The 13,678-nt window shown below is 43.7% G+C and overlaps 2 protein-coding genes across 3 annotated transcripts in view; one reads left to right on the top strand and one right to left on the bottom strand.

Moving 5' to 3' along the window:
• CRYL1 (crystallin lambda 1) overlaps window positions 1–1,743 on the bottom strand; it is a 60,800-nt gene extending 59,057 nt beyond the window's left edge. The window contains exon 1 of the mRNA XM_086613438.1: window positions 1,712–1,743. Within this exon, the coding sequence (XP_086469564.1) occupies window positions 1,712–1,743 (32 nt within the window). The remainder of the gene's footprint in view (window positions 1–1,711) is intronic.
• An 8,569-nt stretch (window positions 1,744–10,312) lies between these two features.
• Window positions 10,313–13,678, top strand: part of IFT88 (intraflagellar transport 88) — a 50,546-nt gene continuing 47,180 nt past the window's right edge. The window contains exons 1-4 of one of the 2 annotated variants that reach the window (XM_086613420.1): window positions 10,313–10,332; window positions 11,436–11,529; window positions 12,550–12,612; window positions 13,357–13,413. In XM_086613420.1, coding sequence (XP_086469546.1) covers window positions 11,440–11,529; window positions 12,550–12,612; window positions 13,357–13,413 — 210 coding nt within the window. In that variant the 5' untranslated portion in view covers window positions 10,313–10,332; window positions 11,436–11,439. Of the gene's footprint in view, window positions 10,333–11,225; window positions 11,252–11,435; window positions 11,530–12,549; window positions 12,613–13,356; window positions 13,414–13,678 lie in introns of those variants that run through there. The other variant, XM_086613428.1, reaches the window with a different exon arrangement.

The raw sequence follows: 13,678 nt of genomic DNA, 5'->3' as shown, positions 1-13,678 counted from the left end.
AAATATATTTAAAAAAAAAAAAAAGGAAGAAACCAGGAAGTTTCAGGAAACAGCAGGATCAGTGGAAATAACTGCGGGGGGGGGGGGGGGGGGGGGGGGGGGGAGGGGCGGGGCGGGGCAGGGGAGTGGAACTTTGCATTTAGTGTTCTTAAGTGGACAGCAAGTTCTCATTCAAAACTTACCATTTAAAACAAACACACAACTTCACTACAGTAAGCCCAGACCTCAGCAGTTCTCAGGCAAACTACAGAACAAACACTCTTACAGAAAAGTTAAGGTATGGGTCAAGTTCTGTTAGCTACTGTAGTCTCCTGGCTAACAAATATTTCTAAAATAAAAGCATTTGGCTCACTTAAACAAGCATATCTGAGCTACCAGTGTATTGATAAGTTAGCATCATCTCTCTCAAATTGCATGTTTAAACTGAATTTCCTTTAATCAGTGTTTGACAAAAAAAGAGTTTCTTTTATTTTGATACAGGTTTTTAGGATTGTGGGGTTTGTTTTTCTTTTGAACTACAGTGTACAAAGTAAGTCAAGGGTAGGTATCAGACCTGCACTGTTACTCCATTGTACACAAGAGCAACATTACAACCTGATGTTAGCGTACGTGACCCCAAGACAGTGCTTTCTGACACTTCAAGCACTGTCATTTTGGGTCCAGTGATGAAGTATTAATCATAGAATCATAACGACCAGATTTACTCACACAACTTCTGCAGGCACTACCAGAAATAGTTTTTCTGCCTTCAGTGCAGTTGTGCCACTGTGAGTAACAGCCCAGCTCTCCTGGCCCTTCACACACCTAACAGGGAATGTCAGTTCCTGGAGCACCACTGGTAAGAGCCAGCTTTGTCACTGTCACACAACAGCACCGAGACACATGTCCCAAGACCTCAAGTGGTCTCACTAATAAAGTTTGCTGCAGCCCACGTTTCTAGGACCAAGTTATAGTGCTGCATAGTGTCTAGCACGTTTTCTCTCCCCACCAGATTATTGTTCAAATAAGGAACTTTAATTTTAGTTCAAGAAGAGGATAAAACAAGGCATTTCCCACACAAGTCAGAAACACCACTGTATCTCGTGGCAAGGAGTATTACTGCAGGAGCACCTGAGAAGCTTAGGAGTTTCTTAACGTAGTTGACAAACAGAATCTTAAAGCTGTGCTTGGATTTCTCCACTCATTTTGCACTTATACACACACAGAACATTGCAATGAAAGAGGGCAGCAGTCTTTCAGACCCAAAGGATGACTTACTTCAAGTAGAGATCCTGTGGATGTTCATTTGTTGTTTGTTTTGGTTTTGTTTGTGTTTTTTTTTTTTTTTTTTTAAATAGCCCAGAGCAGTCAGGGACCTGAACAAAGACACTGCCTCTAATGAGCCAAACAGGTGCATTGCCTCAGGTTCCTCAATTCCAGCAGCAGCACGGCCTGGCAGCCGGCCAGACCTCCCTCAAACTGCTCCCGTCCCAGCCCTGCTCCACACGCCAAAACCCACCGACCGCCCCAAGTTGGCACCTCGCTGCCACATCGGACGCCTGCGCCGGCCGGGACCGCTGAGGCCGGAACCCACCTCCCCGCAGGCCAGACCTCGCCTAGAGCCCGAGCCCCTTCGCACGCCCCCGGGCAGCCGCTCCCAGAGCCCCCGGGGCCGAGCCGGGCTGGCACCTCCTCCCTGGGACGCCGCACCTACCCGCGGGAGAGACTTTACCTGCCGATAATCGCAACCTGCGAGAGCTCCATGCCTGCGGGGGCCGGGCCTGGAGACACAGGAGAATCGGGAGACACCGCACCGCCGCTGCCACCTCTGCCTTAATAGGCGCCCGCCCCTCACCCACGGCTCCCGCCATGTCACGGCCGCCCCCATTGGCTCCTGCTACGGACGATCCGATTGGCTCCGCGCCGCGCCCCTCAGCGGCCGCTCCCCGCGCCGCCCGGTGGCCTTCGCTCCCCCGACGGGCCAGGAGCCCGCCCGGAGCGGCCGCGGCGGCCCCTGGGCTCCCGGTTCCCTCTCCCACGCCCGCACGGGCACGGAGAGGCCTCCCCGTCCCCCCTCACCTACCGGCGGCTCTCGCCTGGGCCGCGTCCCAGCTTGCCTCCTTCCCCTCCCCGTTCTCCACAGGCCGCGAGGGGCACGGCCGCGACACCACCATCTCTCACAGGATCAGCAGAGTCTTCCCCAGGAACTGCCGTGTGGTGCTGCCAGCGCTGCTCCGGCCCGGTGGAAAGGCAGGCCCTGCACGTTCACCCTCAGGCTGCAGCAAGAGGTGGCAGGCAAGGGTGGTCACCTGCAGGACGAGGGGCAGGAGGTCAGGCTTTGCCGGGACAGAGGCCTGCCTGTCGTGCCTGCTCTGGGGTGGGACAAGGCTGAGCTTTGGGTAGAGGCCAAGGTTTTACCCTGCTGTTGAAAAGGGTGAATCCCTATGGCCATGTAATCAAAGGTGTTCAGGCACCCCCACGTCAGCTCTCGATGAAACTGACACACCTGTGAGAGTCCGGGCCTTGGGATTCGCAGCTGCCTTTGAGGACGCAAAGACCCTGTCGCACTTTGGCCACAGTACAAGAATACACCAAACCCCCTTGCTATCTATATTTTCACAAGACCACGAATGAATTCCAAAGTAAAGTTCAAATTTGAAACTAATTCCATACCTTTTTCACATTAAGCAAGGCCTTATTATTCTTAAAAATACTTTCTTCTTGAATTCTGAATTAAAAATATTTTTTTGCTGTCCTTGGTTTTTCTACAAAAACTTTAAAATTGTGCAAAAATATGACATTACAATGTTAATGTAATTCTTTAAGCTGCTCTACGATATCTACTGTTCTTGTTGGCATGCTGCAGTACTTATTTTTACTAATTTTGTGTAAGTCCTACTCCTCCACATATTGCTCCTTAATCAGGCTGGATAATCCTGAAAAGATACAAAAGTTAACACTTTGAATGCTTACTTGTTATCAAAGACTACATTACTGTATTCTTAATGTAGCCGTGAAACACTTTAAAGTTTTCTTGTGTTTCTGGCTTTCTGAAAAAAAAAAAAAAAGTTGAAAATTAATACATTTGTTCCCAGAATAAACGTTTCATAGTTACTAACAAAGTTCCGTGAACCTCTGTTTGGCTATCATTTCTTCCAGTTTCTAAGAAAAAAATAAAAGACCTACATAATCACTTTGTACATCCGTTCCCCTCACTAGCACTTTGCTAATTCCAACCACATTCAACAAGGAGACAGAGGTCTCTAAAGTATAAATTCCTAAAGGCTTCATGAAGACCACTCAATGGACAGCAGGTGGAAAACCAAACCAGTTATCTCCTCGACTTCCCGACCTTAACACCACCCATGTAACCTGAGACCTGCCAGTCTCTAGGAAACACAGGTGGAGCAAAGTGGCCATAACTGAGCCGCAGGGAGATTTAAGGAAATGGGACAGAAGGCTTTAGGATGCTCTGCCAGTTCTGCTGCTCATAGCTTTTGTAGGCTGGTGTAGGAAACAATGTCTTCTACAATTTTAGCAAGTACCAGTTTTGCTCCTTTGAACACTATTTCAAAATGGCATGGCTCGGCATGTGTTACAAACACAAAGATCTTTGTCTAGGCAAAGTGTAACTGAAGCAATCAATGTATACATATTTTGTGTACTCATGTTTTTACTTCGAAGAAAAAAAATCAAGCTTCTAGAACATAAAACTAATGTCTCCTGGGCTTTGGAAGTATGGTTTCAGAACAAGCTCACCATTGCTCCCATCTGGAAGTACTTACCAGTTATTTTAATATTCTTTGATCTCCTGAGATGTGTATTTGTACCTTAGTTGTCTTAAGAACTACTGGACTATCAGAGACAAAAGCCGTTACAGATAAACGAATGGATCCAGCAGAGTTAAAAGCTCAGTTAAACTGTTCCGGAGGTGCTACTACTACAGGGGTTTGAGAACTAATCCCAGTTGTGGTAATAGCAGTTATGGGGCCCTTATGTTCCGTTGGCGAATAAAACAAGGGGTCTGTGGTAGTGAAATGTGAATTATATTATTGTCATCTGTATATTAGTGAAAAATCCACATAGCTCTGTGTTTGTTATTTGATTAAGGTTTGCCAGCAGCCATATTCCCCATTCTTTGTGATGACCAGAGGCACTGGTGAGTCCAAACCGTCAACACATTAGTAGGTGAAAAGTGGAGAAAAAGAGAGGCTTGCAAGAAGAAAGGAGACTATAGCACCTTCAGTTCTCCGAAGTGCAGGTTAAAGGAAGCCAATGTGATTTTTAAAAAAAGCAAAGTTTCATTTTCATTGTGTAATAGTACAATAATTTTCAGGCCCAGTCTTTGCAGCCTCCAAGAATAAGGGACAGTGATTCTTCTCCTTCTGCAACTTAGATGGGAAGGAGCGAAGATACACTCTAAACTGAGAAACATCAAAAACCTATAACCAATAATATGATGAAAGGTCCTGGGTATAAAAGTGTTGTGGAATAAACAAGGTGCAGTTCCTGGCATTTAGTGTGAACTACAGGAGTGTGGAATATGAGGGAGGCGTGAATGTGACTCCCTCCCTTGCAGAAAACGAAGGAATCACATGCTTCTAAAATACAGAGTGTGCTAGCCTGAGCTTTTGGCATGGGATGAGCACAGAGGCATAGTTAAGTACCAGATTGGTTTAATACATTACTTGCTCACCAGAGCAACCAGGAAGTACATTTCTGTTGTAACGGACTATGGTACGTTGCTGCTACGATACTAATGGTTCGGTGTCGTGGTTTAACACTCAGAAAACATAACGTGTTCAAATGATAGCTTTAATTTAATAACTTTATTCCTATTCTGTAGACTTCTAACTAATGGCTTGTGTACTGTAATTATAACTAGTAATTATATTAAAATTATGCTACAAATAAAACTATAATTTTAATTATTGCTAGTAGTTCGTGCAGTTGATTTAGGTGGTCTTTCACAGTGCAAATGATCTGATGCAAATACTAATAGTATTGCTAAAATACTGATTCTCAAAGAAGCTATCTGCAGGAATCAGAAAGCAAATAGGAGTAAAATAGACATCACAAAAACATGACTCAGCAAAACTAGATGGAATTATATCCTTTAGCAGTAAAAATACCTGTTAATGAGATAATTTTCCTGTTGCAAATGTCTTCTAAACCCAAACTACAACATATATATTATTCATAATATATGTATTATTCACAATAAAGTTCTGCCATTCATTTTATTTTTGAATTGTACATAAATTGATTTACTTCCTTTACTAAATGCAGACTATATAGTAATTTGATGTTTAGGGCAGAACTATATTACCCCAAGCATCGCTATAGGCTTGGGGAAGAGTGGCTGGAGAGCTGCCTGGCGGAGAAGGACCTGGGGGTGTTGGTTGACTACCAGCTTGATATGAGCCAGCAGTGTGCCCAGGTGGCCAAAAAGGCCAATGGGATACTGGCGTGCATCAAGAATAGTGTGACCAGCAGGAATAGGGAAGTGATCCTGCCACTGTACTCGGCACTGTTGAGGCCGCACCTGGAATATTGTGTCCAGTTTTGGGCCCCTCGCTTTAAGAGAGATACTGAGCTCCTGGAGCGGGTCCAAAGAAGGGCGACTAAACTGGTCAAGGGGCTGGAAAATAAAACTTATGGGGAGCGGCTAAGGGAGTTGGGGCTGTTTAGCCTGGAGAAGAGGAGGCTGAGAGGAGACTTGATTACAGCCTACAAATACTTGAGGAAAGATGGTGGGGAGGTAGGGGAAGGGCTCTTTACATTAGTGACGGGCGATAGAACAAGAGGAAATGGATATCAGCTTAGTCAGGGGAGATTCAGGTTGGATGTTAGGAAGTATTTCTTCTCTGAAAGGGTTGTCAGCCACTGGAATAGGCTGCCCAGGGAGGTGGTTGAGTCCCCATCCCTGAATGTGTTTAATAAAAGGGTGGATGAACTGCTTAGGGATATGGTTTAATGGGGGATTAGGGACGGTTGGACTGGATGATCTCTAAGGTCTTTTCCAACCTAGAAATTCTATGATTCTATGTTAGGCAACATTAACTGGAGGAACTTTATGTTATGAAGTGCGATAAAGCTGTGTTTTTAACAGCCCAGAAACAAAGAGCTAATACGTAAAGATTCTGACACGGATGCTGTTCATACACTCGGTAACGGGGGAAGGTAACGCAACGTGTATCTGTCAGTGAGATAAATGAGCCCAGAGTATCAGGGCTGTAACAGAGACCAGTCAGCAAAGTACTAAACAGTTGAAGTTTGAATTTTCAAGTATAGGAAGAGCATGATCTGAGGCTTTAATTTTTTTCATTTTTAACTGTCTTTAAAATAAATTTAGTTACCATTCAGTTCAATTACCATTTAACTCTTAAATTTGCAACTAAAAAAAATATTTTGAAAGATTAAGTATTAGAAAGGCTTTAATTTTAAATGTGTTCCGTGTTTTTTTTCCCTTCAGTAATTTCTAGAGATATGCTGACAAGCACACAAGCTAGTTCCCAGAGGAGCAGTTAAACGCAGATTCACTGTTTGTGGCAGTCGAGGTAGCTGGAGCGACTGACTCCACATGACAGCAGAAATGTCAGTCCAGAATACAATGCTAGATAAATATTTTTAAAATATTGTAATGGGAGAATTACTTTTTCAATTCAGACTGTTTTCTAAAAACACCTCTTGGTGGCTGATTAGACAAACAGTTAAACTGCCAGAGGCAAGGGTAAGGTACACACTAACAACGATTGTAACAGGCAGACGGTGGCCAGTAACCCCTGAACCCGAATTGGCAGGTCCTGGAACAGTTGGTCTGAATCCTTATTTGCAACGTTACTGCTGCAAAAAGACAGGTACACCATGTGCTAAAAGGCAGAGAAATTTGTACTAGGAGTACAGCTTCATGGTCTCCTTAATCTGCCGTAAATTTTCACTGAATTTATGGGATCAGGTACTTCATGTCTTGAAAAGTAACTGAACAAAAACCCGATTAGATTTGCAGTTTGCTTCAGCTGCACAAGCATCTGACTCGATGCCAGTCAGAGGACTGAGACGGGGCAGGAATGAAAATCAGGTGGGAAAAAAATGGGACAACTCCATTTAGTGACAGTGCTGGCTTAACCCAACTTAAAATGATTGGAAATTCACAGCATACAACGTTGCTTGGGCTGTTCACCAAATTTACTACACTTTTTTGGCAGCTTCACGTTCTAGGTTGCCCTCTGGATTTAGCCAAAACCAGTAAAGACAATTACATCATATGGGTTTCTCCTTGTAGCATGATCTTGTTAGAAGATGTGTTATAATCACAACTCAAGAGTAAGGTCTTGTGTTGCCACAAAGGATCCTGAGATTTTGGGGGTTTGTGTTAAATCTTCATGCATTAAGGTCCACTTATACTTCATAGCACCAGAAAATAAATTGTAGATTGACACAGCTTTTAGAAACATAAATAAAGTCTGTTGAGACTCTCATGTTGTTGTGAGAATGTCAGAAGTAGTAGCTGGACTGAGAGGCCTAAGGAGCTGTGCCAGGGAGTGTTCCCAAGCTCCTGGTGCCTGGTGCACACTCCGGCACTGTGGGCAATGTGCAGCTTTGCCAGAGGCTGGACCAGGCGCTGGAGCTGACTGTCCCTGGGGTTAAAATAGCCCATTATAGTGTTAGCTAGTTATCATTCTCCCAAACGATTCCCAGTATGGTCAGGGACCACGCAGGCCAGGGACCACTTCAAATAGCTGGTTTGAATGCATACACCAGATTTTGGAGGGTATGAAATTTCGATAATATGAACATGGTGAGATTCCAGTGATGCCTGGGCACCGTCACCTTTACAAGACAGACGTGCTGCTTCCTTATCACGGTGCCTTCTTTCCACTGCCCTAGATAATTGGGCTGAAAAATCAGAGTATGCATGTGCACCAGTATGTCCAGGTCCCTGATATGGACCAGCTGGGTAGCAGAGCTCAGGCTCTTGACACAGACTGTACCTGCTGCACCAGTACATACCAATGTGTCTGAGGATAATCAGAAAAATCTGAAAAACATAGGCTCAGTTCTATATGAGGCAGAAAAAGGGGACTAGAAACGTGCATAAACTTCTTATGCTGAAGTTCATAATTTGTGGCAAGTAAGTCACTTGAAAATTTTTCCCACCTTAAGTCTGTTATTCTGAAAAAAAAAAAAACAACTTGTATTCCAGAAACTTCAGGTATAAAGATTCTTATGTCCAAAGGTCTCAAGTCTGAAGTTTCTGTGTGAAAGTGGTTCATGCATGGAACGTGAAAAGGTTAATGCAAGAAGTGATAATGTCTTAATACGTCTTTATGTTATCTTTGTTTCTCTTGTTGGGAGCCAGAGTAGAAAGATATGTTACTCATATCCTCTGCGCCTTATCTCTTCAGAAAGGACTTTGAGGCTGAAAGAAGGTGAGCAGCAGGAAGCCCTGACATTGCATAATGCTCACAAACCGTGGCCAGAAGAAGGGTGTTCTGACTGGCTCTGCACTGTATATCATCTTTGCAGCTTTCTTACGCCGTTAGCATAAGGCAGTAGGGGTAAGTTACAATTGGGCTCGTAAAATATTTTCTCTCTCAAAAATACTGTAGGCATGTTTGGAGATCCTTGCTCTCTTCTGTTTCCCATTTAGGCATGGGATGCTTTCCCTAGAGCATAATAATTTGCAGTGGGCAAATCAGCTGACACTTGCCAATGTTTCCAAAATACCAACTAAGAGAAAGTAGTAAAAATGGTAGTAGGAATCACCTTTCTCTAAGACATTAGGGCCTTTAATATTTTATTGAGCTTTAGAGACTATGGCAGATGGTAAGCTTTACCGACTTTTTTTATTGAGCCTTTCAGTTTTGAGAGCAGATTTCCAGAGCTCACGGGAAAAAATGGTGCGGCTGAGCACCCTGAGAGTGTGTGGTGACTGTGATGAGGTCTCTGCCCAGAGGTGCCAGCTGCTGCTTGACAGCCATGCCCACTGGTGGAGACCTACCAGGCTCCAGAGGGCATGGGCCAGCAATAGTCTGGAGCTCATGAAACATGCTAAAGGCATGCACTGTGATGAGGTGTTCTCAGGTATGGGACATGTGCTCCAGCACAAGGTTTGACAGCTATGCAGGAAGCCATTCACTTTACCATAGTAGATTTGCTTTTCTCTCATGATAGCAAATCTATAGCATGAGATACCTATTTTCACCATAAAATGACAGCATATTTGCTTTACTTTTGAGATGACACACAAAGAAATTTAAACTAGGTATAAGGATGGGAGAGATGTCCTGAGGTCCCTTCCAGCCTGAATTATTCTATGATCATGTAATCCTAAATTTCCCATTACAGAGAAGTCTAGAATTTTTTCCCCATTCTGAATTTTAATTGCTCTTTATTTAATGTTTTGGGAACACTAACTCATTTATCTTAATAATTTTCCCTTTAAAGTTGGTAAATGTTATCCACATGTTGCAGACTTTTATTGGCACACTGCAAAGCCATGTCTAACAGACAATAGATCTTGTTTCCGTGTGTGTTCTCCTTATCCCGTGGACTAAAGGTAGGCAGTCTGACAAGTCCGCCATCCTTCACAGTAGTTTTGTGTTCCTCTTCCAGACGATGAAGAAAGCATAGGGGGAAACAAAATTTGTTTGTACGTCCACCGGGACACGACATTTATTGCATAGCGCACAGGCTCCCAGCTTGGAAATACACATAACCCAAGTCAGGAAATGAAATGTATGTTTAAATGTTTGCAGGATCGATTCTGAGCAAGTCCCAGAACAAGCAAAAAGCCAAGTTCCCGTTGCATTCAGCTCTAGCTCAGTGCCCAAGACGAATCCACTCAAAATCCAGAAGAGTTCAGAGCAGTAGTTTCCCATCTAAACAACGGTCATTGAAACTTTTGGATTTGTGTGGGTTCCTCCCTACAGTTACGCATTTTGGAGGACAGAACTCTCTCGCTGTTTAAGTTGGGGAAACGAGATGAGGGTCAGCTTTCTCTTTTCAACCCCAGGCCTAAGCACGCTCAAACCGCTCCTGGCAGGGCGGCCCGCGGGCCGGCTGCTCCGTCAGCCGAAGGGATGAATCACCCGCGCAGCACAGGTTCCCTGTCGCCCATCCACCCGCCCCGCTCTGCTGCCGCCATTCGCCGCCAAACCACCCCCTCACGGCCGGCAACGCCTGCACGGGGGCAAAGGCTTCGGCAGCCGCTCTGCGCATGCGCCGGGCCCCCGCGCATCCGCACCTCTCTCCGCCGCGTCTCCCGTAGCAACGCGGCCGGGCTGTGCCCGGCGGCCTCCGCCGCGCTCGGGGCAGGGGAGCGGGCCGCCGCGCCGCCCGCAGCAGGAGGTGGGCGATCGGAGAGCAGCCCGTGCGCGCCGTGCCGGGCTGTCGGGACTGTCGCGTTGGTTGCCGGAGCCTCTCACCGACCTGCCGCGCACTGCCCGGCGGCGCGGCCCCTCCGCCGTGCGCTCGGCGCGGCGCGGCGGTGCCTTCCCGCCGCCCTCGAGAAGGCGGAGCAGCTCGCGGCACGTCGCCGCCGGCCCCCGCTTCGAGCGCCGGCTGAGGACACCCACAAAAAGGAGCGGTGCGGCACCGCGAACGGCTTAGAGGAGGCCGCAGCCAAGTGGGAAGCAGCGGGGCGCGTCCTCCTGCTGGAGAGGAAGCGGCCCGCGGCGGGACGTGCAGCGCCTCGGCCTGGCTGGGGCTTCCTTGTGAAGTGTATTGCGTGTAACAGCTGGGATAGGTGTGAGCTTCCGGGGACTTTTGTGAAAGTAAGGAGCCAGGCAGAGAGAGAGACCTCCTTAGTGTCCTCAGCCAGGGAAAGACCGCAAGGTGAACGCAGCCGTGTTAGACGCTAACGTGTTTGTGAAGAAAGAAACTCGGGCTGCTTTAATTCTGCTTTTTAAAAACCACTTGAAATAGCAAAATTGTGTGAAGAATGTTGCATGTAAAGAATAGCTGTGGCTGTGTTGATACAAGGACACAAGTGAAGGAAGATTTGAAGTTAGCTCTTTCGTAAGACTGACTACTGTGGTTTGGTCTAATTGAAAAAAAAGACAAGCTTTAGAATATGAGAGAACTATCTCAAATCTGAATTGTCTGAGAATGTAAAGATACCATCCTACGAGTAATGCAGTTACTCGTTACGATCTTTTAGTTTTAATGGTAAATTTCTTTAAAGCAATTTTCATGACAGTGGTCATGAAATCAAAACACCTAACAAAATCTAATTCTATGAAATGGTGCCGTTGAATATTATTTATAGGTGAACTCTAGTTTTTATGACTATTCATAGTTTTTTTTTTTTTATTTCAAAGGCAGTGATTAAAAACTAAAATGAAATTGGAGCTCTTTCGAATTTATAAACCGTATTACTACTTATATTTTACATTTTTAAAGATATATATAAAGCCACTGAGATAATATTTGGCATGTTAAATATTTCACAGAAAAATGATGCAAAATGTGCATTTGGCTCCTGAGACTGATGAAGATGATCTTTATTCTGGCTACAATGATTATAATCCCACGTTTGACACGGAGGTAAAAATATTTGCTGTTTCCCACCTTTACCATACATAGGATTTTAACTTCTAAGTACAAGAGAAGAACATGTGCGTACAGTAATGTGCAAGTATACTACTGCTTTGAAGTGAAGTTTTCTTTATTTAGCAAGGAATTATATTACACAGTTTCACCAGGATCATTTTGAATAGTTATTTTTTTGATAGTTTTCTGTTCCACCAAAAAACTTGTGTGCATCTCATAGCAGATCTAATATGCTGTAGTGGTTAGAATTTATAAAGTGTAAAATCCTAGTTATTTGAAGGCCATTTTCACATTCAGGCACATTTAATGTGGCGTTTCCCAGACAGTGTGCAGCAGCAAGTTTTCTGACAAGAGAGGCTACTTCCTGGTCAGTAGGTCATTGATCTCTTGCTATGCTGCAGCTGAAAGAGATAACAGTAGTGTGGAGTCCTTGTCAGGTCTCTGTGCAATAAGTAGAGCATCTGAGATGACTTACTGTAACCCTGCAGACCATGTTCTGGTAACTGCTGGTGTAGTGAATTGGAACAAAACGGGAGTCGTTTGGTCCAAACCCACTACCCTGCTCAAAGCCGGGCCAGTGTTGCAAGACTTGGTACTGTGTGTGAAATCCGAGTGCCAAGTTCATGGGAGCTGCAGCGTGACCTCAGAGACATGAGATATCTTAATGTATTGGCATGGCAGGCATTAATGTTAAAATTTAGAAATGGTGCTAGTAGTAAGATTTAGGAGGGAAATAAAACTTCGTATTATATTTTATCACTTAAGCTCTGCTTCCTCCGTGTGTTTTTATTTTTCAGAGAATAATGAGTTTTTACATTTCCTAATCTAAAATATCAAAAAAGATAGACAAAATAATAGAATCTTTATTGTCATTAAAACTTGTCATTCAGTTATCTTCAAGTCACAGAAGGTGTTTTTTTCACCTATCTACTTTCAGTAGTCATAAAGTTCTAGAATTGTGGCTTTGGGTATTGTGGTTTTAAAGGGTTGATATTCTTATTTTATCTTTTCTAGGATTTAGAAAATGATGTAGGTTTTCAACAGGCAGCGAGAACAAGTCATGGTAGAAGACCCCCTGTAAGTACCTTTTAAAATGGGTTGCAATAGCATAGACCTTCTCTAGAGCCCTAGCTCTAATTTTGGCACTGATAGAAATTTATCTTGGGAATCTCTTAACTTTTTTTGTCTACTACTAACGTGAATATACAGACTTCAGTTATTTGTATGAAAAATAAATAAAAAATTAGCACACCACAAGTTCCATTAAGTTCTGGAGCTAAGCTAGAGCAAACAAGGAACCTTAGTTGGAACTGTGTATTCTTGTTTGAAAAAATGAGATTGTAAAACCTTGTTAAAGAGCAAAATGATACATTCTGAAAGGAGTTTGTTTACTATTCTATACATAGAATTACTGCCTTTGACATACAATTAGAAAGTTGAGATATGTACTAGACAGTGGGATTTAGAAAACCGTTTGTTATTGTTCTGATAATTTTTTCCTCCATCTTCATGTAATTTACATTGATTTTCTTACTTTCACTTAGCTGTAACTTGATCTTATATCAGTTTTCAAAACTAAATATAAAACTGGCACCTGCACTTTAGAAGTACATACTATGTGTCTAAAGAAGAGCTAGAACTGTCTGATCAATGTAATTCCTTTGCCAGAATAATCTGGTTCTACAATGAGAATTCTTTCTATAACAATCAAAACATTATTTCTATGAATTCACTATTAAAACTATATAGAAAGACCAATAACTCAAACATATGTTTGTTAATTGATGAGAGGTATTTTTTGCCTTTTTTTTTCCCACTCAGGTGACAGCCAAAATTCCTGGTACATCAGCTTCAAGACCTTTAGCTACTGGATTTGGGGTAGGTTTTTGTTGTATTCTTAATGAAAAAGAGGTGTTTACCAAAAACTAAATTTACCATTTAATCCCTTGCACAGTGAGCTCTTTTTATCTAAGTACTTTCTTGCAGTGAACTACACGTATTCGTTAATTTTAATTAATTCACAACTCCATACTTGGTCAAGGCATGGTTACTGATTTTTTTTCTTTTCTTTTTCTCCCAAACCATACTGCAAATCAACTTCCACACTGCATAAGGCAGTAGAGTCCAAGGTATTAACCTGATT

This window comes from Tauraco erythrolophus, chromosome 1 (genome assembly GCF_009769465.1).
Source record: "Tauraco erythrolophus isolate bTauEry1 chromosome 1, bTauEry1.pri, whole genome shotgun sequence".
NCBI classification, from domain to species: domain Eukaryota; kingdom Metazoa; phylum Chordata; class Aves; order Musophagiformes; family Musophagidae; genus Tauraco; species Tauraco erythrolophus.
This window is presented reverse-complemented; position numbering and strand designations above follow the sequence as displayed.